The sequence below is a fragment of the Pempheris klunzingeri genome, chromosome 2, assembly GCF_042242105.1.
Source record: "Pempheris klunzingeri isolate RE-2024b chromosome 2, fPemKlu1.hap1, whole genome shotgun sequence".
Classification (NCBI taxonomy): Eukaryota; Metazoa; Chordata; class Actinopteri; order Acropomatiformes; family Pempheridae; genus Pempheris; species Pempheris klunzingeri.
Genome location: NC_092013.1, coordinates 2,428,289 through 2,454,741, shown reverse-complemented (window position 1 = coordinate 2,454,741; position 26,453 = coordinate 2,428,289). Strand labels below are relative to the sequence as shown.

Here is a 26,453-nt window from a genome sequence, read left to right as displayed (position 1 = left end):
CGTAATACACCTAATGACAGAAGAAGAATGAGTTTTAGCAGTTTAGTTGAAACAATAACAGCAGTGATTAGTCAATTAATTAATCAAAAAAAGTGATCTGTAACCTTTTTAAGAAAGAAAATCAATATGTATCTTTGGGTTTTGGACAGTTGGTCGGATAAAACAAGAACATGTTTCTTAGAGATTAGATTTATTACTAGTTGTTTAATACACACAAATATTTTTGAGTGAGAACTTTGAGGGGATGGGGGGACGGAGGGGGTTTAGATTAGAGCAACAAAACCATTTTTATTGTGGTTGGCAAAAGATTTGTTAGATGTTAACAACCAGATTACTGTTTTTTTTTTTTTCTGTATTAAACTAAGACAGCAACCTTTCTCTAAAAGTGCTGCCGGCGCCTAAACGTCACCTTAAAGATGTTTAATAATGCTGTAGTTGATATAGATGTGTGATGCCAGATTGGATATTTGGACAGAAAATAAATTAAATGCTGTCAGGGAACATTTTACTGATGAGTTCAGTGTCGACATGTTAGCTTTAGTTATCTAGCTAACTAACAGATTTATGAATGACAAGTTCATCATCTCCAAACGGTCTCATTCATGTGCATCGCTCCCACAGATCATTCATCAGACATCAGATAAACGCTGCAGCAGCTCGGTGCATCGAGACCGAGAGAACAGCGGCTCATTTCTCGTTTCCACAGACTTCTTACTGACTCAGTTCCACTTGAGAGGAGTAAAGATTATTTATAAAGTCACACACTTTCGTCTTATACCATCGAGAATGCGTCTTTGACTCATTTACACGAGGCTCCTCCGGTGTAACTCTCTAATCCAGCGGGGTCCAAGTGTGAACGGGGCCTAGTTTAGTTGAATCTGTTGCAACAGACTTCAAACTTTTCAAAAAACATTTAATGTGAAAGTCAGCTCTTCGCACGTCTCATGGACGGCAGTGGGTCAGAGGTTGAGCAAGTCGTCCTCCAATCAGAAGATCAACGATTTGATCACCGGCTCCTCGTGTCCCAAAACGAAGCTCTGTGGGGTGAATGCACAAAGCTGGCGGTTGCAGTGCATGAATGGTGTATGAACAGATGTATCGTACGTAAAAGACTAGAAATGTGATCTTTTGTGAGCAGAAACGTTCAAATAATAACACACACGATTGTTGAGTGAATACAATTGGATGTTTTCATGTCCCAAATTCAACATATTTTCTCGAGCAGCAGCACATCACTTATACATTCACAGATTATAAGTTTAAAATCTCATCTTGTGTAAGTGTGAATTTGTGGATTTTGCTTGATGTGGCACTAAACAGTTCGCCCGACTCTTAAGTAATCCCCATCAAGCAGCAGCAGCAGCAGCAGCGTTTGAAGAAGTGGCTCATGCTGGACTTTAGAAAATGGGAGCTTCGGATTCACAAGCTGACAGTCGCCTCCATTTCTCACAGATTTTTCTTTTGATGTGAGATTCATAATACAGTGCTGATGAGTCAACAGCATCACAGACCAACTTTAGCTCACTTTTGCAGAGCGTTTGAGACGCTGTGTCTTTGGTCTTCTCTGTTGTGTTTACACTGGGGAGGCTTTGTTCCCTTCAAGGCAGGAGGGAGATGTTGAGGGTTTTTTGGTAACTTTTTACTGAATAAAAACCAGCGGAAAGGCCTGCCAGCGGCACAAAGCGATTCTTGTGATGTTGAAAGTGGTTTCTCACTCTGGCTTTCTTTTTATCTCATAGTTTTTCCACTCCTGTTCCCTTTTCATGTCCCATATTTTCACTGTCTGACTGCCTTTCCTGATTTTCTCCGTAAATCTGACTCTTGTTTCTCTTTCTCTCTCCGTCGTATCCTCCCCTGCTTCCTTCCTTCCCTCCCTCCCTCTCCAGGTAATGATTTGTTCCTGGTGGCGGTCCATGAGTTGGGTCATGCGTTGGGTTTGGAGCACTCAAACGATCCCAGTGCCATCATGGCTCCTTTCTATCAGTACATGGACACACACAACTTCAAACTGCCTCTGGACGACCTGCAGGGCATACAGAAAATCTACGGTAAGTCGTCCTTTTATTCATCACGGAGCTTTGTTGCCAGGGTTTTAATCATTTAAGATTATCTTGTTGTTCTTTTCTTTGTCTGTTGACCAAGATTTTGCTAATTAGTCAAGATGACCTGGTCCAAGAGTCCTGGTGCATTTCCAACCAGATCTTTTATGCACAGTTTCAACATGAGCACTTCATTAAGAGAAAAAAATGCCGAAAAAGGGTTTTCAGTTTTCCGCTGCAGTTGAGGACCTTTGTAATGTGACACCATTTTGACAAATACGAACATCACAGGGTCCGTGTGGCTCACAGGTGAGAGAGCTGTGATGTTAGTGCTGCTTGATTAATTAAATAATCTTCATCAGCCGGAGTTTATTCACAGAGAAATATTCTTGCAAACTTGCACATTTTATTTTGCCCAAATTTTTTTAAATTTACAAAAAACACAAAGCGCAAACGTCTAATTGAAACTGTACTGTTTTATTTATTCTTTGGAGATTGATGGAAAAAGATTTTAGTCCTGATTTTGGATAATCTGTGGTTACCAGGGTAACAGCAAGTGCACCTTAATACTACAGCAAACACTCATTGAGGAGCTACTGTGTCAGAAATACAACTGAAGAGCATCTGGTGTGTCTGTTTACAGTGCAGCCAAACAAACTGCGGGTGCTATAATAAAGAAGTCGGTCAATAATAATTACAACCTCCAACTGGCTTCATGCTGCACACACAGCAGCAGGAGGTGGAGTAAGTAAAAGGAGGTGGAGGTGTGCAGCCTGTCGTCTAACGGCTCACTGCCGGTGCTCCTTACTCCTCCATTACTCCCCGACAGATTTACAGTTCATCCACTGACAGCAAATTGAACTTAAAGGACCTTTGTCTTGTTTTGAGGACAAATGTTTGATTAACAATCACGGCCATCATTAACCCGAGTGATGCATAGTATCTCCTGTGAGTGTTTCACAATAAAAGCCTCTTGTGTTTCACTGTTTGACATCTTTAATTGTGAAGCGGCTGCAGAGGGAAGAGTTGTGTTAGCATTAGCAGTAACTTAATCCAGCTCTGACATGGCTGTAGGAGAGTGAACAGGGAGGAGGATATCGATGAAACACTGGATTACATGCTGCATTGTTTCCAGTGAACTCCATGTGTGTGTGAATGCAATTTGAATCCAGCACGGCAATGGCGGACTCCGCCACTAGTAATACAACCTATAGTTTATAGAGAGAGAGGTAATTACATCCAAATACACTGAATGTCTATGGCAGAAGTAATGCCAGCTGTGAGCAGTATCAAAAATGGGTTTGATTTCATGAAAATTTGAAGGACTTCCACTTTCAGTCCGAGACTTGAAGTGAAAATACACTTGGCTTCACTTGAGACCTAAAAGCAAAAACTTGCAAAAGCAGCACACCTAGGACATTAATTATTCATCCCAAAGCCCAGTGTGTGGCTGAGTTATGAAGAAGTCTTGTCCAGCGGCCAACAGCCGAGCGCCGCTCTGGCTGAATATATATGACTGTAAAGCAGGGTCAGGCTGATAAACAATATACAGTGCTGGTCTTTGCCTGAAAAGAGAAAAATGTAGAAAACAAAATGCTTGACTTTGTGTCTTTTCCTTTGTGTTTACACCGGGGACTCTTTGTTCCTTTTCAGAGAAGATGCCTCACATTTCAGTAAACTCTTTTCTTTTTCTTTTTTTTTTTTTTTTGTGAGTGAACAAAGAACAGCGAAGGCTCGTCAGGAGCTGACACATTTCCTGACATGCTTTCTGTCTACCCTGAAATAATTCTGACAGCTTCTGTTGTAATGTAGCGTAACATTTGTCTCTGATAAAGACGCAAAGGAGCAGGAAAAAAAGAAACGCAAAGTAACACGTTTGCAAGGTCAGAAATAATGTGATGGAGAAGAATATTTCCATCTACTTGACATTTTAAGACCTTAAGTATTTAATATTTTATTAGTATTTACAAATGCCCAACCTAAACCTGCAGAGTATCGATGACATTTATTCATCCAATTGTTTTGTGCTTTAGTTTCATTGCTCTGGTTTCCTTTAAGCTTCAAAGCAGGAAGGTTATCTTCTTCCTTCAGAACAAAAAACTGATCTTAACATTAAAGGTCATAATACACGGGTGACATTTTGAGTCAGTGTTGAAGGGAAATACCGGCCAAAACAGTGCGCTCAACGGTCTTTTTCCACTGCACTTGTGTTCAGTGTGGATAACAAAGCCTGTTATTGTGTCTGCTGAGAGTTTATCCTATTTGCCCCGCTGCTCTGTCGCTCCAGCACCTGAAAATACCAACCATCCACTCTCGTGAAGGGCTTTATTTCAAAATGAGGCTGTTGGTGTGCAAGTGCAGTTAATTGTAGAATATGGCTCCTCTTCAGCCGACAAAGTAGTCACGTTTTGAACAATAGATGCATTGTTTTTCTTGAAATTTGACATTGTGAATATTGAGGAGTAATTGTCTTTCAGATTTTGATTAGAATCGGAAAAATAGCCGCTTTCTGCAAATGGAAAAATAATAAATCGTTGTGCATCTTTGTATTTCTGTGATCGGAAAAGTTCTGCATTGTCCCATAAACCTCATAAACAATATTTGAACTGGAGTAATTCCCGTTCTTGTCGATGTTTTGAACCAGGCATCCCCACAGCCATGCTGGAGCCCACCAGGCCGTTACCCACCTTACCTTCCAGACGGACGCACTCCACCTCCGAACGCAAGCATGACCGTCACTCCCGTCCGCCGCGGCCTCCCGGCGACCGGCCTGCCCTGCCTGGAAACGGCAAACCCAACATCTGTGACGGCAACTTCAACACTGTGGCCTTCTTCAGACGCGAGATGTTTGTCTTCAAGGTGACGTAACAAAAACATGGTGAATGTGCAGCTGTGTCGGCGAAGTGTAAAGCTTTGTCTGGAGATTTGTGTGTGTTTGTGGTGGAGGCTTGCAGCGCCTGTTGCAGCAAACTGCTTCACAGACATGGTGTGAACTCTTTCTGACGAGTTTCCGTAAACCCAAGATAACCTGATCTATGTTTTTGGTTGGTGCTGCTGCTTTTTACCTGTGATACATGAGCATCAGTTCACCGTGTTATAATTTCTCTTCTGATCCTAGTGATCTTATGGAAATCCCACCTCTGATCTGAATCAATGAGCTCTCTTTCGCGGCCAGAGTTCAGTACCAGGATCAGTCCAGGAGCTGACTGCATAATGAGCTGCGGTCTGTGGTCGCAAACTCAATGAAAACCCCAGTGCACATTTGCACAATGTATTTTCTTATTAAAACTGACCCTCAGTATAGAAACCTTTTTACTGGTGTATAAGAAAACTTATATGCCGTTAATGCCCATTTGCCACAGATTCCAGAAATGCAGAATGCAGGAAAATATGTAAAATACTTCTGATTTTAGAAATTAAATATCACAAAAATGAATCATAATTCTCAGAAAGCTTGTCTCAGGGTGCACGTCTCTTCCAAAGGTGCACAACAGTGTATTGTGATGCAGACACACACATACTCAGAGGATGCTGTCTGTGTAATTAATGGGTGTTAGTTGTTACAGAGGGGGAGTCATGCGGCTGTGGGCTGCTATATAAAACAGGGCGTCACTGGGGGATTTAGATAAAACTTAATTGAACATTAAGCGCGGAGCAGGCGGGACCCAAGCGGCCGCGAGTGAGTTAAGGTCTCCTCTGTAGCTCAGAAAGTAATAATTGCTCCAACACTGGCAATGTTACGGGTTCGATTCCCACTGGGGCCGGCCGTGCTAAAAATGTGTGCTCTCATACTACAGCAAAGCTCTTCAGATGAAAGAGTCGGCACACCAGCATATGGTGCTACCTAGCCTCCGGTCGTTAGCGGCAGACACGTGCTTCCAGGTTGTCAATGATGAACGCAGCTCTGTTATTCCTTTCAGACAGCGGCCGTTTATTTTTGTCAACATAAATATGCACAGTATGGATCATATGTTAATGTTAAACTGGCTCATGTCCAACAGAGAGATGAGAGACAACGCTGTGTTTGAAATATTAGTGTGTGTGTGTGTGTGTGTGTGTGTGTGTGTGTGTGTGTGTGTGTGACCAGCGTAGAAGAGGAAGAAAAATCCATTTTGATGTCTCTGATCTTTAAACTGAATGTTAGAAAAGGTCACAGACCCGTCTCGCTCTCTCCGTCTGTCCGCCTTCCTCCCTGTCGATGTGCGTCTCTCTCTTTTCCATCTGCTCACCTGTCCGTACCTGTCTGTCTCCTCTCTGCTGGATTCCTGTCTGTCTGTCTGTCTGCCTGCCAAACAGCCTCATTTCCCCGTCTGTCTGTCGCTGACTTGGGTCATGTTAAAGTAAAAGCTTTGTCAGTCCAGATTAAGGGAGCTGGTACACAGAAAAGTGTCTTTAGCCTTAATCCCTTTGGCTCCACAGCACCGGCAGCCTGACGCACTAATAGTGTTTGTGTGTGAGTCGGTAGTTTGATCCCTGGTTCCTTTGGTCCACGTGTCCGTGAGCGAGACCCTGAACCCCAGACCAGCTCCTTGCATGGTCTCGCTGGCGATTGATGTGTGATTTTACAGAAACATCTTGGCGTTCGGTCTACAAATGTTAAATCTCCAGACAGAAACCAGGCCGTATGCCATTCGGTCACGTTTTTATCAACTGAGAAACATCCCAAAAATCTGGACTCTTCTCTCTCAGCCTGATGCGCTTTTATATTATCTTGTCATTCTATCAAGACCAGATCTTATCAGCGCTGTTTCAGCCTCTCTACTGGTTACCACTGTGCTGATTTAACTTATTTCAGAAAGACTGTGTGTCAGGTGTGTTTAAATTTTAAGTGGTTTGGTTCATGGAGGCAGGTGAGAAAAGTTCAGTCTGAGTTTTTCCTGCTACTTCTGCCTTTGTCACTGAGCAGAAACTCATGTTGGAAAAGAAGAACCAAGCTCTGCTGTTTTTCTGGGGGGGAGGGGGCAAATCACGAGGACACTTGTTAAGAAAATGTAAGCACAGCTGGATTTAAAGCTGGAGAGCAGCACTTTTACATGGACGTGATCGTCGGTTGCATTCCAGCCCTCAAGAAACGAGTTCACACAGTGCTGATTAAGCCCATCGCTGCCAGGTACATTTTTCTATTTCGAAGTATGCAGCAGTTTCAGACCCGGTGTCTGTGGCGACGCTTCCACGCTGGTGCACCGGTAGTGAAGCATTTTACGTCAGCCAGCAGCGTTTGGCTCACCAGAGCTGATGGGGGGGGGGGCAGCAAGCGTAGTGATGGAGGAGGCTACAGCAGAGAAACCTCAGAAGCATTCAAGGAAAGAAAACTTCAGAGGAAGGATTTCAGTCAAAAATAGAAAGCTATCAGTGGCGAGGACAAACACGAATGACCATTGGTGTTGTAGGCATCTGTCATAGGCATAAAGTTAGCATAATCCAGTGTTGGTGTGGAGTTACTGGAGTTACTAACTCCCACAGAGGGAAGACAAAAGTTCAAACTACGGGTTTTTTTTCCTGGTGTGAACAGTCTCTTGTCATTGAATGTGATGAGAACCGCTGCTCATCTCAATCTGCACAGGACTGCTTTTTGTTTTAAATCCCGCTCCTGCAGGATTTCTGACCATTACTGTCCGTAACCACGGCAAAGCTGCGACCTGCAGTCCTCTAATGCACGCGGCACTCTCCTCCTCTGCATTTCAACACTTTGATTCAGACATTTGGCTAAACGATTGTCCCGTTTGGGTCATTATGAGCCGCCATACCGTGTGTGTGTATCCATGGCAACGTCTGCGAAATATGCTCAGGGTCAGAGCGCCTCATTCGCAGCCATGTAAGAGCACTTGTTTGATTGATTCACGTGGCGTTTGTTCATTGACTCACGCATAAAGGAACTCAGTGCTATAATATTCATCCTGCAAAAATCCCTTCTCTTATTTTTTTGACCGCGCTCAGCAGACCGCTCCCAATGCAGCCCTCTGGTCTACATGTAAGTAAGACTGTGATGCAGCCACTTGCAGTTTGCTGCGTAAATGTTTAACAAGGGAATATGGTGTGCTGGCTGCAAAAAACTGAATCTTAATCATCCATTCAGCATGTTTCCATAGATGTTGAGAGGCTTAGTGATAAACTCCTTTAATTACTTCACACACACAAAAAAACCCTTCTCTGCACAGGTTACATCACCAGATGGTAGAGAATAAGATGAGCATGTGTTGCAGGTGATCAACTTTTAGTTTTTGTCCCCATTGTCGTCTGGTACACGTCTGCTCTGCATTGTAATCTGTGAAAATTGAACTGAATAAAAAGCCACCGCAGAAGCAGACCATTGTTTTAACTCCGGTCACCTCAGATGTCAGCGTTTAGCGATCGCAGCTGTAGGAACATTAACTAAGTGGATCATTATAACCGAACACTGTCGTACTGGGAGAAGCGAGCAGCTGCTGCAGTTGCGATGAGCCTGACTGAGATATAGGTGGAGATATTTTAGGCCCAGGTGTACAATATATGTCTACTGCATATACGTTTTATGAGGATCAGCTCTTTCAAACTGGGTCAGTACCTGTTAGTTGCATGCAGGTGTGTGTTTCAGTGTTGTTCAGGAATGTCTCGTGGGGTCTGTAGGTTCAAGCACCTCCCACTGCCTCCCTAAAATTATAAATGCTACAAATTAACAAGAAATTAGCTGTTTAAGATGTTTCTGAACAATATTTTATTAGATTTTAAATAACAGAACAAAATAAGGAACCAGTCAGCACAAGATCCATCCAATCAAATATACAGATTGCAATAAAGAGAGACAAGGACTACAATCAGCGCACAAGGTCATCACATACCAACACATGGATTACATTATTATCATCTATACTTCCTCCCTTTCCTTCCCTGATAACAAGATACACAGCAAACGAATATCATTACAAAGCTTGTCGTTTACTCGTAAAAACAAAGGAAGGACGTCCCTTTTGTAGCAGACCAGGAAGGTCATCAGGAAGATAATTAAGAAATGGTTGCCAAATTTGATAAAAAACATTATCATTCCCCTTCAAGGAGGCACTGAGGTGTTCCATGGGAAAAACTTGGAAAGTCTCTTTGTACCATTGAGTAACTGAGGGAGGCTTCTCCTTTATCCACTGTAAAAGAACACAGTGTCTTGCTAGGAGCAAAAGTTTTTCCAGTAAGGTCAGCTGTGCAGCGGTTAAAGGTAACCGCCTCATAGGGATATTCAGAAGGAATAGGCCTGGATCTGTCTTTATTGTTTTGAGTCGTATTGAACTTCTTCTTCTTGAAGTTCTTTTGCGACATTTTTCCAGAATCTCTATTTAAGATGTTTAAAGTAAAATTGACAGCTCATAAAGATCAGCATTTTGGAAAATTGCCCGTTACTTATGTTATTTAAATTTAAAATGAATGAATGGCTTTCCCTTTATTCCATTCCTGTTTACACAACAATTGAAATATCCAGTATCCAGATTAGTATCCAGAAGTTTTTCTTAAAATGAAGTTTTTCCTAAAGTCTTGTGTGGAGCTACATCCAGAAGACGCCTCTGACGTCTAATGATTTGCACTGTGATCATCTATTTGCTTTGCCAGAGTCGAGCCGATCCCTCTGCGGTGTGGTGACAACAGGTATTTAATGAACTTTATAGACATTGTTAACAATTATCACTCATTAATCTACACAGCCAGCGCTGCCTTAATCTAGCCCTCCATCACCAGGCCAATTCCCATATGTAAATTCGTCTTGAACCTCTCCGTTAATTTTCGATTTCCAAAGACGTTGATTAACGGGCAGTGACCAAAACGCCTCTGGGCACAACTGGATGAACCTACAACCGATGAGAGCAGCGACTTGTGATCAAATCCTGTCAAACACATCTTTCTCATCAACAAAAGCTTTACGTGGATGCGAAAGTGGTCTCAACCGAATGTTTTTCACGTCAGCAGCAGCCATCTGAGCCGTTTACAAAGATGCTTCAGTGGCACTCATCTGCACAGTGGTCACATCGAGCCCGTCCCTTATTAGATAAATGGTGTGACTGGCCAGATCTGCTGGACGTCTGTTTGAACAGGAGGGAGAACAGACGCACCTGCCACAGCAAAAGTCTCAATCACGTTAAAGGCTGCACTGAGGCGCAGGCTTAAATGTGAAAAGTGAAAAATAGGGTTAATGTGCTTAAAAGGAGTTTGTAATGTTTGTGAAAGTGCATAAATTGTCTATAATCAATATGTTTTTTTAATTATAACGTATAGAATAACGAGCTGGTGAATGTAGTGCAGCGTTTAGCAGCTAAAGAGCCACATACCCGCCTGAGGAGATGGTGGAGACCAAAATTGGAGCTAAAAGGGAGTGAAGATTTGACCGCTGCTCCAAGGAGTGTGAAATTAAAAAAATCTGTTATTGCAGGTTCTCAATAAAAGCTTTGAAATGTGCACTTGCTTTGCGATCATAGTTTGAAAGGGTGGAAATGCAGTTTTATGCCAGAATGGGAAAAACAATTTGACCTGAGGACAATTTAGGAGACAATAACTTTAATCGCATTATTTTACCGGCCAGTGCAGAAGTGTGTTACAGCAGAGGACGAGCGCTCTGCTGCGGCCTCATTCAGATAAAAAACGGCGCTGTGTTTTTTTTTTTTGTTTTGTTGTGCTCTTATCTGTCTGAACACGGCCTTGGAGTGGCTGACAGGCAGATAAAAAAACAGGCAGATACAATACCGCTTCACGAGAGCCTTTAGTTTGATTTTCCAAACGATTCTTCAGAGGGGTGGAGTGATGGTACGTCAGACTTCTACAGCGGAGGACAGAAACACCTGAAAGAAACAAAAGCGTTTCTGAAACTTTAAAAATGCATCATCGTTGGCATCGATCAGCAAAACAAGGCCACATTTCTTTCCCATTTAACTCTAGGACAGGGGCATATTAAGGCATAAAGAGCACTGAGAGCCAGTGGGCGTTTGAGAGGAGACGCTCATTATGGGATGTTTCCTCGGTGAGAAACACTCATGGTTTCTTTTGCTGGATGTGAAGTATTGATTTACTTTTTTTTTCTGTTTGGGTTCACACAGAAAAGCATTAGCTGTGTGTGTGTGTGTGTGTGTGTGTGTGTGTGTGTGTGTGTGTGTGTGTGTGTGTGTGTGTGTGTGTGTGTGTGTGTGTGTGTGTGTGTGTGTGTGTGTGTGTGTGTGTGTGTGTGTGTGTGTGTGTGTGTGTGTGTGTGGGGAACTCAGTGGGGACTGTGCTTTGCTGTATCCTAGATTCACCGAAGCCAAATGGTAATGAGCAAAGATTGATGCTCGCCGCCTTCTCTTCCTCCTTCTCTCTCTTCTTTGCCTTTTCCTCTCTTCTTCTTTTTGCTTCCTCTCTTCTCTTTCCTCCAGGCCTCCTGTTCCTTTACGCTTTACTCCAGTTACCTCACTTTATCTTACCTCCGTCTTCTCTCTCTCTCTGGTTAATCCGTCTCATCCGTCTCCTTCCTTCTTTTATCCACCTTATTGTGGACGTAACTTCCGGTTATTTATTTCACTGAAGCGGAACATACAGGTGATATTAACCCAACTCACACTGTAGCTGCTGGTCATTGAATGAGTCCACGATTCATACTGATGTCCACAAGGTTTAATCTTGACTGAAGGAAGAACACTTGGTGGTACACCGTGAAAACTATAACCACAAACATGACAAAATCACATTTGAATCTTGAAATGGCAATAAACAAATACCTTTATCTCTCGCTTCTTTCTATACAAAGTATACAGTTCATTGACATTTATTGTAATTGATAATTACCGTGTTCGCCTGGATGACCAACAGAAAACAACTTAGAACAGACGGGATGTAAAATTAGCTGCTTAACCCGCCCGATTTCTCTCTCTCTCCCGCGCTGCACCTTGCGTCTGTGCCGTACGTCATATGACATTTAATGCAACTTTATCAACCAGAACGAACAATAAACAAAAACTAGACTAAAACAATTATTTTATGAGGTGACAATGACCAAAAGTACACCAAATAAATATTCCAACATTGCTTTAAGAAAGTAAATTTACTTGGTGATCGTAAAATTCATAGCTTGCTTTGTTGTCATGGCAACCTAAGGACGCTCAATCAGCATCAGCTACACTCCCACCAAATTACCTTTGATCAGTGAATAATCAAACACATACAACGGTAACCTTACATAACATGTTACACTCTCCATGACTTAAATCAAAGGTGATTTCTAAGTAACTTGCTAAAGCCCTCAGAAAACATTAGAAACAAGACAATGTGATTGATAAAGGTTTATAACTTTACCTTTGAAACTAACTTGTATAATTACATTTACCAACAGGTAAACTTTAGACTGTTCCTTGCAAAAGAGATAAATAATTACCTTCCTATCTCAATCTAGAGAGGCATTAGTTATTAATGACCTAAGATCTCAGTCTTATGTAGAATTTCTAGCTGCTTTCTACAAGAACAACTAACTTCTGAATGGGTCTTTCTAGGATAGAGGGTTTGCTAAGGTGTTCACCACTTTTTCTTAACTTCCGCTCTCCCAACTGTATCGTTGCTCTTCGTACCAGTCCATCATCATCTTCATGCACTCCAAGAACCCTGGCAAGCTTCCACTCATTTCGAGGGAGCTCCTCGTCTTTAACAATGACGATATCACTGACTTTCACATTTCGTTTTGGAGTGAGCCACTTTTGCCTTAGATTGATATTGACAAGATACTCCTTTCTCCATCTGCTCCAAAACTGCTCCGACAGATATTGCACTCTTTTCCAACGCTTTCTAGCATACAAATCCTCTTTGATAAATTTGCCTGGTGGAGGCAGTGGGACTGAGGATTTCATTGTCAGGAGATGGTTGGGGGTCAAAGGTTCCAAGCTTTTTGGGTCAGTGATAGTGTCCACTGTAAGTGGACGGTTGTTAATAATGGACATGGCTTCATAAAGGAACGTCCTTAAAGAAGCGTCATCCAATCTTCCAGAACTGCTTGCAAGGACAGAGCTGAGTACGCTTCTTACTGTCCTAATCTGCCTTTCCCATATGCCTCCAGCATGACTTGCACTTGGGGCATTCATGCGAAAGTCACGCTGCCTGTCTGCCAGAAATGCAGCGATTCTGTCTTTGTCCATTTCGTTCAGAGCCCTTTCCATTTCATTTCTTGCTCCGACAATGTTGGTTCCCTGATCTGATCTTATATGTCTTACAGCTCCACGGATGGCTATAAAACAACGTAAAGCGTTCATCAGTGCATCCGTTGTCATGTCTTCCAACATCTCTACATGGACTGCTCTGGAGCATAGGCACGTGAAGAGGAGACCATACCGTTTGTTCACCTTGCGACCTTGTTTTGTATAAAATGGGCCAAAGCAGTCCATACCGCAGTAGGTGAACGGTGGTGAGGGGTCAACTCGGTCACTGGGTAGATCTGCCATCTGCTGTTCCTCTGATGGCCTGCGAGCTCTTCTGCAGGGAACACACTGTCTTATGTACTGGGCTACTGCCTTACTGCCACCGATAATCCAGTAACCATTGGCCCTAAGTTCATTTAGGGTTTGTCCTCTGCCTTGATGTTGTGTCTTTTCATGGTAGTGTGTGAGAATGAGGCGTGTAACGACACTGTCTTGTGGAAGGACTATTGGTTGTCTGAAATCATGAGGTGCAGATGCTCTTTTCAGTCTTCCACCCACCCTCATTATGTCATCTTCGAGGTGTGGTTCAAGCTGGTAGAGTTTATGGTTAGGAGGCAATTTTCCAGATTTCTGGCCAAGTATGTGTAACTCTTCTTTAAATGCATCTTGCTGAGCAAGCCTGACAAGAGCAAGTGAAGCTCTTCTTCTTTCTTCAACACTTAGAGGTTCTGTTTGCTTTACCCTCTTTGCTAGCCGCTGGATTCGAGCGATCACCTTGACAGCAATAGTCCATTTTGAGAACCGCGACAGTTGCTCTTGAAAACTGACATGCCTTGTAGCCTCAGTTCTCAGCACTTGGGTTGCTTTTACCTCAGGATCTCCCACCAACAGCTCTCCAGTTCTTTGGGTTACAACAATTTCTGCTTCCCATAGGAACTTTGGGCCAGTAAACCAGTTTGAACTGATTAATTCTGCCACCTTGAGGCCCCTTGAGGCATGATCAGCAGGGTTTTCTTTAGTGTCAACATAGAACCACTGTCCTGGCTCTGTGGTTTCTCGTATCCGCTGGACGCGGTTTGCGACAAAGACATGAAACCGCTTGGCTTCATTATTGATATAACCTAGGACAACTCGCGAGTCTGTCCAGAAAAACTCTCTATCAACTCTAAGCTCAAGTTCTTCCTTTAGCACATTGCTCACGGCTGCCGAAACTGCTGCTGCAGTCAGCTCTAACCTTGGTATAGTGACTATTTTTGTGGGCGCAACTCTTGACTTGCCCATGATCAAGGAACAGTGCACCTTATCTTCTCCTACCAGCCTGATATATGAACACTGACCGTAGCCCTGACTGCTCGCATCTGAAAAGTGATGCAGTTCTACTTTCAGGACCCTTCTAAAGTTCTCTGGAATGAAGCATCTTGGGATCTGAATTTTGTCAAGATTATTTATGTCCTTCACCCAACTTTCCCATCTTGTCTCCAACTCATGTGGCAGCGGTTCATCCCAGGCTACCCCCTTTTGACACATCTCTTGAAGGATTTGCTTTCCTGATAAGATAAATGGGGCTAAGAATCCTAGCGGATCGTACACAGATGCCACCACTGAAAGTATTCCACGTCGTGTAGCTGGTTTCTCATCAGGCAAGACTTTGAAACTGAAAGTGTCATTTTCTGCATTCCACCTTACTCCTAGCACTGTCTGCATCGGGAGATCATCATGGATGAGATTCACATTCTTCACCTCAGCAGCACGTTCAGTGGCGCAGACCGACTCCAGAACCTCTCGGTTGTTGGAGATGAATTTATGAAGATGTAGTTTTCCTTTAGCACACACCATTTGGGCTTCTTTCACCAGCTTAACTGCCGCATCCACAGATTCTACACTTATGAGGCCGTCATCTACGTAGAAGTGCTTCCTGATGAAGCTAGCTGCCGATGGATGCTCACTCTCATTCTCGCTGACAAGATGTTTCAAACCATAGTTAGCACAGCCTGGTGACGACGACGCTCCGAAGAGGTGGACCTTCATACGGTACTCTCTGGGTTCTGAGTCTGTGTCACCATTGTCCCACCACAGGAAGCGGAGGAAATCTCTGTCCCTTTCACTGACATGGAACCTGTGGAACATTTTCTCCACATCACATGTGATTGCGATGGGATGTTTACGGAACCGGCAGAGCACTCCACTGAGCCCATTTGTAAGATCAGGCCCTGTTAGCAGGTGATCGTTTAAAGAAGTGCCTTCATACTTTGCTGAGCAGTCAAAGACCACCCTGATCTTATCTGGCTTTCTGGGGTGGTAAACCCCTTGGTGAGGGATGTACCACGCCTGACCTGGCCCTGGAGGCTTGTCTGCTCTTTCAGCATCGCCATCTTTGAAGATGCCTTCCATAAAATGCACATAATCGCTTTTGAATTTGGGATCTCTGTCAAGCCTTCTTTTAAGGTGCTTTAGCCTGGTCAAGGCAAGCCCTTTGTTGTCCGGGAGATGAGGACGAGCTTTGAAGGGAAGGGGCATCTCAAGGTGACCACACTCATTCTGCTGGATGCTTCCTTTTAAGATCTGCAAGAACTGAATATCTTCCTGAGAGATGCTCTTTTCACCTGGTCTGGTGTCTGCAAAGTCTAACTCAAGCACCTTTATAACAGCAGCTGGTGAGACAGGTGGAAGCTCCTTGACAGATACACGGTGACATAGACCAGTTACATCTTGTGAATTGACTTTGTGTGGTGCACTTCCCACGATGCTCCAACCTAAGTCTGTCTTGACTGCGTAGGGCTCGTAGTCACCACCAGTGATGACCTTTCGAGGTGCGAGCGCTTTGGAGCAGTCGTAACCGATCAGAAGCCCTACCTCACAACTCATCAGCGAAGGCATTTCAGAAGCTATGACCTTAAGGTGTTTCCATTTACTGGCTGTCTCACGAGTGGGGATGTGTGCACGTTCGAAGGGAATGAAATCTCTTGTATAGGCAGGAGGTAAGTTGATAAAGTTATCAGAATTGAAGCCTTTTACTTTAAGTCCACTTACTCTCTGACTCCTCACAATTGAGTCCTTTGCCATCATGGTGGAGAGCTTTAGTTTAACTGGCTCCATCACAGTCCTTAGTTTCTCACATACTTCTTTGTCGACAAATGTATGACTGCTTTGGGTGTCCAGTAGGGCATACACCAGGATTTCAGAGTCTGGGGTATTAGGTGATGAGATCCATACTGGCACGATCATTGATGTGCTTCCACCTTCATCTCCAGTGACACAGCATGATAATGAGGAGGTATTTTCTCCACCTTGGGGGACACTTTGTATAGAAGACTTGTCTGCGGGCGGACGGTCTTCATGCAGCGGAGTTGGATGGTTCCTTTTGCATATGCCACACATGGCTTTGTTTCTGCAGTCTTTCGAGATGTGTCCCTTTCTTAGGCATGCAAAGCACAGTTTACTGTCCTGAACAAACTTTCTCCTTTCTTCCAAAGAATTTTCCATAAGTTTTTGACATTTATGTATTGAGTGGTTTTCTCCACAACATATACACTTAAATGGATTTGGACTGTGTGCTGATGTGCTCAGTTTCTTTGGTTTGTTTGAATCTTTTGACTTGTCATCAAAATTGATGGCTTTGGTTGTGTGACTTGCATCTGAGGCTTTTACATTAGTGGCAAAGGTGTTTGCTTTTGGTCTCTTCATTTCTCTAAAGAACTTTTCTTCAGAAGGCTTTAATGCATGCAGTGATGACACTGGATTGCATGCTATGCGAGCTTCCTTGGAGATGAATGAAGCAAACTCTCTAAAGCATGGATAGTCTTTGGCTTTGTCTAATTGCTCTGTGACGTAGCGATTCCATCTAGATGTAACCCAATCAGGGAGTTTCACAAGCAGCTTCTGATTCTCTTCGCAGTCGTTCAGAACCTGAAGACCCTTGACATAAGGCATGGCGTCGCTACATGTTTGGAGGAAATCGCTAAACTCTCTTAGCTTGACATACTCTTTTGCACTAATCCTTGGCCATTTGTTAAGCTTGTCCCTGTAGGCACGTTGCACTACAAAGGAGTGACCATACCTGGCGTTTAGTTTGTCCCAAGCTTGTTGATAGGCTTCTTCGTCCTTTCTGTAGAAGCTGCCTTCCAGAGCTGATCTTGCCTCTCCATCAACATACCTTTGTAAGTAGAACAACCTGTCTGCAGAATTTGAGCAGCGTCTCTCAATGAGGGCTTTAAAGCTTGTGCTCCATTCTGTAAAGTTAATTGGGTCACCGTGGAAGACAGCAGGTTCTGGGACGGGCAGTCGAGTTAGGGCCATTGACTCCTGTAGTGTCTGCACTAAGGTTGCTTCATGTTCTGAGACTTGTCCTTCTTTACATCCTGTAGGATTAAGCAGCCTAGCATACTTTGCTTCGCTGCGTGGGGAGCTATTGTTCTCACTTTTGACTTTTAACTCCTCTTCATTGTACACCCTGAGCTTTGCCTCAATGACTCCAATGTCTCTTTGGTTTTCCAGTTTTTTGAGCTGTTGACGCTGAGCATCAATTGCAGCTTCCATTTCAATTTCAGCTTTCTTTGCTGCTAACTGTGCAGCTGTCTCTGCTCTTTTAGTCGAAATACTGGGAGTCTCTGAGGAGCGGCTGGAGGAGTGGCTGATTGAAGCAGCTTTGGAAACTGCAGTTCCATATATGGACTTAGCATATTCATTGTCTAGCAGCATGCATAACCTTGCTTTCTCTGCCTCTGCATCAAACTCCTCTCCCTCTTCGGATAGCCTTACTTTCATTAGCCCCATTAGATCTGTTGTTACAGCTGTGCATGCATCTATTTTCCGTCTGATCTCTTGGCTAGGTGTCATTTGGAGTCTTATGTTGTTGTATAGCTCTTTCAGTTCAGACTCTGGTTTTTCGACTGCATCCATCATATCACATAAATCAATCTCGGAGCATTCATGCCTTAATTTTGTACGAACCTCTTTGGCTACTGTTTTCCATTTTTCATATGCTAATTTGAACTTCTTTTCTCTCTGAGCTGATTCTTGCTCTTTAAGCTCCAGCATTTTTGGGGTTAAACGTCGCTCACGGGAAGATTTTCTTAATTTATCTGCATTTGCTTCAGCTACACTAAGCTCTGTTGGCATTGTTTCAGTTTTCTCAGTTTTATAATGCTCATTTTTTGTGACATCCTCTGTAGCATCATTCTCAGAGTTTAGTAGCCTTTGCCTTTCTGACTGGGAATCATCCCGCTCAGTTAACTCACCACATTCACTCTGAACTGACATTTTTTTTTTGCCTTTTAAAGTAGAAAATGAGAAAACCTGATAGCAATAGAAAATGAAACACTTTGTTCAAGTTAGCTTAAAATACCCTCAAACTTAATTTCCAAATCCTTTCAACAGAAATTACCGATTTAAGCATGAATTCAACCAAAACGTACTAGTTTCTATACGTTACAGCCTTATAGCAAATGGATGAAAAACTTAACCACTTTCAACAGGAACATAAATTATTCATCCCTTTTAAATCAGTCTCTTACATGTAGTCCCGAGCTCCTTTAACTTCTTACGTTGCAATATTTTGTTTCTTTTTACCTTGTTGTGGAACCGTCCATCAGTTACTGGAGGTATAATTTTAATCGGCGCAGTCCGACCTGAAGACGCACACTTAAACCTTTAGTCCACCGCAGGAGATTCAGCATACCACAGGATGACGCAGAGCTGCCCGTTGAACCTGAAGTCCGCTGCCGAGGATGGAGCAAGTCTGCACGCTGAGACCAACAGTTCACCACAGGATGAAGCAGAGCTGCACGTTGAAACAGTAATCCACTGCTGTAGAAGATGCAGAACTGTACGCTGAAACCTGGAGTTCACCGAAGGAGATGAAGCAGAGCCGCCCGCTAGCATCGAAGTTCACCGCAGAAGACGATACACCTCCAGAGGATGGATTAGGCCACGTTTTCACTGTAGCTGCTGGTCATTGAATGAGTCCACGATTCATACTGATGTCCACAAGGTTTAATCTTGACTGAAGGAAGAACACTTGGTGGTACACCGTGAAAACTATAACCACAAACATGACAAAATCACATTTGAATCTTGAAATGGCAATAAACAAATACCTTTATCTCTCGCTTCTTTCTATACAAAGTATACAGTTCATTGACATTTATTGTAATTGATAATTACCGTGTTCGCCTGGATGACCAACAGAAAACAACTTAGAACAGACGGGATGTAAAATTAGCTGCTTAACCCGCCCGATTTCTCTCTCTCTCCCGCGCTGCACCTTGCGTCTGTGCCGTACGTCATATGACATTTAATGCAACTTTATCAACCAGAACGAACAATAAACAAAAACTAGACTAAAACAATTATTTTATGAGGTGACAATGACCAAAAGTACACCAAATAAATATTCCAACATTGCTTTAAGAAAGTAAATTTACTTGGTGATCGTAAAATTCATAGCTTGCTTTGTTGTCATGGCAACCTAAGGACGCTCAATCAGCATCAGCTACACACACTCTCTCACCTCATTGGTTTGGAGTCTGTTAACGCCTTGTTTCAAATGAAGTGCTCACGTCTTAACACGGCTTATTTACAGCTATGTTAATCGTGAGTTATCGTCGTGGCGGCTGAGGACTCGGCTGTTTACCTCTTTTGTGCTGCTTGGTTTGGCCAAGTCAGTATTCAGCACTGTGCAGAAGTCTTAGGCAGGTTTGCTGTTTTGAGGGTAAAGGGTGTTTTTTTTTATTAATTAAAAAAAAAGAAATTATTAATCGCATTTCTTCACACCTGCCTAAAGCTTTTGTACAGGACTGTGTGTGTTCCCCTGTTGTTGTGTTGTGTCAGTCTGTTCACTTAACACTTTGTAGTTATAGTTATCGTTATATTCTTTTATTGGCATAGTTACCAGATTGTTGGTTTATCATGGTTTTGCTCCTGGGTGGTTCCCATAAAAAGCAGTCGCACTCTTCTTCATCAGAGGTGGGAGGGGGTTAGTCTTCATGCTTGATGTCTTTTAAACTTTTTAAAACCTAAATATATGGTTCAAACCACCTCAGACAGACCGTAAATCTCACCTTTTCTGTGAGATTTTTTTCACGAGTGGTATCTACTTCGCCTCATTGTGGTGCTTCAAATGTACGTCTGGTGAACGGCTTCCCTCTCTCTGTTAAGTGAGACTGACGGGTCGAATGAGCGGAGCACGCACGAGTGTTGGTGTGGAGCTTTAGGCAACAGAAGCGTGCAGGCACACAGGCTTTATGATTCACAGAACTGTTTCACATATGAATATGTGAGATACTTAGACGGACTGCGGCTCAGCAAAACGTGCAAATGATCAAGAAAGTCCTTAAAACCACTTGCCAGGCTTTTGTTTAATAACGCCAATGGAGTTGCGGTCGGTGTAGAAAGTTTCTGAAGGTTTAGCATAACTGTGCCCACTGACGTTGAATTTTTAAACTTGTGTTGCAGGACCGGTGGTTTTGGCGTCTGAGGAACAACAAGGTACAGGAGGGGTATCCCATGCAGATCGATCAGTTCTGGAAGGGCCTGCCACCTCGCATCGACGCCGCCTACGAGAGATCTGATGGCAAATTTGTCTTCTTCAAAGGTACGAGAGGAAGTTACCAAGATGTGTACAAACATTTGCCCCTCGACGTCAGCGTATCACAGCTCTGCCTGCAACTAGGCCTTTAGTCTCATGGGTGCAGACATATATACACAGGTACGGTGAAGTCTTATGTTCGTGCACCAGTTTATACTTTTTTTCTTTTCATCTCAGTTGCTTAATTTTCCAAACTGTAAATATGACTAAGTAGTCTCACTGTGCAGCTAACAGTGTGCTAACAGATGGAGGAAGGTGTTAACAGTGACTAACTGGCGTCACACCCTTTTGGCTATATGTTGCTTGAGGAGACATTGCAGTGTACCACAGAAATCTCACGTCAGCTCTCCACCAGATGTTTAGTTTGAGTGTATCTCCGCTCGCTCACTTGCGTTCCTCATTAGCTAGCGTCCCCTGTTGTGAAAGTGTTTTTGTCTTTTGTGGGCTCCTGCAAGCCTCCGCAGCGCCGTCACAGAGCTGTCCGAGGTTAATTGGTGATAAATTATTTGGTATACCATTTTTTTTTTAAAAAGCAGGTCATTGCATTTTACAGCTTTAAGTTTGGATTGGAGTTTTTTTTTTTTCCTGTCAAGCTGCTCTGAATTCAGATGATTTTGTTCACAATCTTCAGCAGAGAAACCTAAAATCTCTGTCTGCCATCTGCTCCGGTGTTATTGGACTGTCCTGCTGTCTACAAGCCCTCTTCCTCCTGGAAATATATTTAATAAAGTGTGAAATAGAGAATGGCAAGGCAGCGGGGAGCACCCAGCCTAAAGTAATAGAATTTCAGTCTATGTATGAAACTTCCCTCATCCCCTGCCTGCTGACGGTGGAGTCGCTCATTTCCATCACGCTCTCTCTCCTCACTCTTTCTCACTTTCTCTGCAACTCACACACACACACACACACACACACACACACACACACACACACACACACACACACACACACACACACACACACACCAACATCTTCTGACAGAGTGTCCTGCTATCGCGGCCAGCCAGGAGCAGATATTAATAGCTTTGCTCTCTCAGCTGCAGACTCTCTCTCTCAATCACACACACACACCCATACAGTGGTATACGCAGATGCTCTGTAATGCGCCTTGCACACGTTTGGACTGAACACACACACACACACACACACACACAGAATTAGGAGGATTTGTTGTTTGCCAGTGTGTGTGTGGGTGTTTGTGCGTGTTTGCAGGTAATACTGACAAAGGGTTACATAAGGCTCCAGAAAAAAATACACTTTCAGTAGCTTTTCTGGTTCATTTTCAAATCTTTTCACAGCTTGGACGATGTAGAAGCTGGTGTTTGGGTCGACACGCAGCACAAAAAGCAGCATCAGCCAAGAATCCTGAGACTTTAAGGCACAGTAGAGGTTAATTTTACCTCCTGACAGTGACGGGAAGTGACTAAGAACTTTCACGCTGAAGCACAATGTTTGGGTACATTTCATTGAACTTTAACTCTTTAAATTTAGGAGGAAATATTGTGCTTTTTGCAGCACTATGTTTATCTGACCTTCCTAAGATCAAGAGTGAACTCTGTATTCTCAGCATATGAAGTCCCCGCTCACCCAAAATGTGGTTTCCTGTGGCGAGACCCTGATCTCTGTCGGTCAGAGTCAACAAGTCACACTTGAAACAAACTCCTGGAAATACAAAAAATAAAAAATCTGAGAAAACTGGGGGGGAAACACAAATGAGCTTATCTATCAGTAACATGTTCCACTTATTTAAAATGGTTCCATCTGCCTCAAGTGCCTGGAGGGAAAACTACGAGTGTCTGAAAATGACAGAATTAGGATTCATTATCTTTGTGTGCATTCAGTTCCCATATGTTATCATTTTTATTCCAGATGATGAAAAGGAGTTGTCGTCAAGTCGGGCGAATTTGATGAAGCTCAGTAAAAGAGCTTTTAGAAAATGGATCTGTGATCTTCTAAACACAGTTTTTTTAATTTTCTTTTGTATTTTCCCACAGCTGTGACTCTTCTGAGAAACAACTGTGAATTTAAAGAAGCTACGAAACAGCTATTTAATCTCCGTCGTTTTCTCAGAGTAGAGGCTGTGTTTAACCACGACTGGGACTTTTCTAGTATTCATTTCCCAAAACAACTAGCAGTAGATTTATGTCTGAAGATTATGTTTCACTGAGCAGGAAAACTTCTGAAAACAGAGAACAATCGTTTAGATTTTGGTGGTGATCTGGATCTAGAATGTCAGCCATTAAATAATGATTTATGAATATTAAACTAAGGGGGAAAAACATTTGATTCAAAAGTCTGGGGGTTTGTTTGGAAGGTGAAGAAGTTGATTTAACTCAGTTCTGTCTAAAACTAGCCCATAAACTTGGGATAACAACACTCGTCTTTTCCCGCATCCTCCAGGCGATAAATACTGGGTCTTTAAGGAAGTGACGGCTGAGCCGGGCTACCCTCACAGCCTGGTGGAGCTGGGCAGCTGCCTCCCCAAAGACGGCATCGACACGGCGCTGCGCTGGGAGCCGGTCGGAAAAACCTATTTCTTCAAAGGGGACCAGTACTGGCGCTACAATGAGGAGAAGCACACGGCCGACCCCGGATACCCCAAATCCATCACTGTGTGGAAGGGAGTACCGGACGCTCCGCAGGGGGCCTTCATCAGCAGGGAGGGATGTGAGTGCTGCATTGGTTTCACTGCATTATCAAACGTTACTCACTCATACACAGGGCTTTACAGACATTTAAACTTTAAAAGACACCTGAAACAAATGTTATAAGACTGAAGAAAAGAACGTGTGTGCATGAGTCGGGACACGTCGTAGATCCTCTGGTCATTTGTGAGTTGTCTGACCAAATTCATGCATCCGTCCACACACCATTCATCCAGCTGTGGAGGAGGTGAGTTCATTCACACACATTCACACTCCAACGCTCAGCTCCAGGAGCAGTTTGGGGTTCAGCGTGTTGCCCAAGGACACTTGGACAAACTCAGAGTTCTGCTTTTCTTCCTTAGTTCATGTGCGGTGTCTGTTGTTGTTCCCTTCGTTAACACAAAATGGAGGAAACCAATAATAATTAGAACACTAATTATGACACCGAGAGTTTTCAGGGCCGAGATGAGAAGTTAAACACACCGAGGGTTCAGCTTCAGTTTGCCGAGGAACACAAGAGACGGGCTGCTTGTGGTGAAGAAGTCACCGTACATGTGTGGTCCTAACTAACAAAGACCAAGTAACACGTTGGAGCAGTTTGGATTCGATGCGACACTTGAACGCATCGTTTCTAAACACAACTGTCTGCAGTAAAATGTCAGTGAGGGTGAGAGAGCGACAGAGACAACGGCAAATCTACAGCATTCGGCAGGATTAACCTGTGAGTGTTGTATTTGAATTGGTTGAGACAAATCACAGATAGAATAATTGTCATGATATCATGTGGAGAAACTGATGAAGGGAGCGAGTCAAAGCCGCCAGTCAGTCGCTCTGCTGATAATTCAGCTCATTCACATCAATTCTTTCCTCCTCCAGAAGCACAAAATGCCTCAAGCGGATGAATGCCGTCCGTCATCACTTCCTCTTGTCCAGTTGTGACCTCATGACCTCATGGGTGCCTCAGAGGGTGTGTGTGTGTGTGTGTGTGTGTGTGTGGGTGATCAGAGGCTGTGACATGGTCAGTCAGGCATGGTGTCTTGGTGTTAGATCAGAAGTTGTCCTACAGGGAGTGTGTGTGTGTGTGTGTGTGTGTGTGTGTGTGTGTGTGTGTGTGTGTGTGTGTGTGTGCGCATATATTATGTTGTCGGGACATAAATCTGTTTATATATGTCACATTGTGGGGACTCACCTTCCTTATGGGGCCCAGAACGCATGCACTTATTTAAGCTTTCTTATCACATGTGCCCTGCTCCCTCCATCTCCGTCTCTCTCACATACCATCCCTTTTCAGTCCGTCTCATAGGTATTGCATAATATTGCCCTCCAATAAAAACAACCACCGCTGGGACTAAAATACTGTAGCTGCCTATAACCGCTGTGTCACAATAGAAATGTTGCTGCCTCTAATGAGATCCTACACCACAGGGATATACCAGAGCTGAGGACACTGATGGATGTCTTTCAGTTTAAGACAAAGCTTTTGTTAAAGAATGAAGGGCAGCACTTGTCACTATTGTGCATGTAAGTGTACGTCTCCTGAGAATGAGCTTTTCAGGAATTAAGGAAACATGGGGGAGTTTTTCTCTGGTGCTAGACACATTATATTTGGGTTGTGTAAGCACAGGTGCATCGCCACCTCACCTGTGAAGAAGTCATAAAGACCATCAGATCAATGTTTAATGTAACTGTGCTCCAAAACGTAAAACAAAACTCATTTTCTCAGGTTTTTTTTGACAGAAATTTGTAAGATAGTAACATATATATTTATATTGTCAAAATACGATTACGCTGAAAGCTGATAAATGATGTTATTGATAATTATGCCACATTTAGATTGTTTCAGCTGGATTTAATGTCACTTTTGTGCTCTCTGTCTTTTACCTCCCATCTTCCCGCCCGTCCATCCTCCTCCCTTCAGACTACACGTACTTCTACAAGGGAAAGGAGTACTGGAAGTTTGACAACCAGAAGCTGACAGTGGAACCCGGGTACCCAAAGTCCATCTTGCGCGACTGGATGGGCTGCGACCAGTCTGACATGGAGCGCTCCGGCAGCAAGGGTAACCGTGGCGACCGCCAGCTACCCCTCGACGACGTGGACATCATGGTGACCATCAACGACGTCCCGACGACAGTCAATGCCATCGCTGTGGTCATCCCCTGCATTCTGTCGCTGTGCATCCTGGTGCTGGTGTATACGATTTTTCAGTTTAAAAACAAAGGAGTGCAGCAGAACACCATGACGCAGCACTACTACAAATACCCCGTTCAGGAGTGGGTATGACAGGCAACTTTCCTTTGAAGAGGTCAAAGTTCATGGATTGAAGAGGGTCATGCAGTTGTCTTATCGTTAGCTAGCTTATGCTGGCTAATGTCCACGAACGCCAGCAAGTCAATGCTGAAAGACGCTAATTGTACTCGCTAGTGATACAGGGGCACACACTGAAAATGCTCTGCTGGAGTAGATTTAGACGCTGGCTCAGAGTGTGTTTGAGTGTGAGAGACTCGTGTCTCGTGACCCAAGCATTTCAATGTAAGAGAGCAAAGATAGTGATTTGTCTTTTCCCGTCCCTCACCGTGCAAGGACACTTACAACAAACACAGCTGAGGAAGGTGGGAACAAGTCCACAAAGACCCCAAGAGCATCTGATTGGCTAAGGAGGTGATACACACATTTTCTCTGGCTCAGTGAAATGGGGCTTTGTGAGCGATCCTGAACTTTGACTACTTCTTCTGGGACCTACAACACAACTCTCCTTCTCAGCGAAACGAAAAAAGAAAAAGGATTTAGGGCAGAAAGAATTCGCCCCTTAAAGCCAGACACCACCTCCAAGTTTGTAACAACAACAGCGTGTACACGTGAACTACTTCAACTATTAAGTCAAATGAAATTAAATGAGAAAAAAAAAAAGTCAAATGAAATTAAATGAGAAAAAAAAAAGAATAGAAATGGTTTAAAAATATCAAACTTGAAGATTAACTTTAGGTAGAAAGGCCATAACAAAAAGAAAAACAAGGATCTTCTGTTGATCCGTGAATTTTGTTTAATTTGATTTAGTTATATGAAGATGTAAAAA

The 26,453-nt window shown here is 43.3% G+C and overlaps 1 protein-coding gene across 1 annotated transcript in view; it reads left to right on the top strand.

Moving 5' to 3' along the window:
- mmp24 (matrix metallopeptidase 24) overlaps positions 1 to 25,660 on the top strand; it is a 71,685-nt gene extending 46,025 nt beyond the window's left edge. The window contains 5 exon segments of the mRNA XM_070842104.1: positions 1,887 to 2,048; positions 4,684 to 4,898; positions 20,600 to 20,738; positions 23,133 to 23,399; positions 25,296 to 25,660. Of these exon segments, the coding sequence (XP_070698205.1) occupies positions 1,887 to 2,048; positions 4,684 to 4,898; positions 20,600 to 20,738; positions 23,133 to 23,399; positions 25,296 to 25,660 (1,148 nt within the window).
- The last annotated feature ends 793 nt before the right edge of the window (positions 25,661 to 26,453 follow it).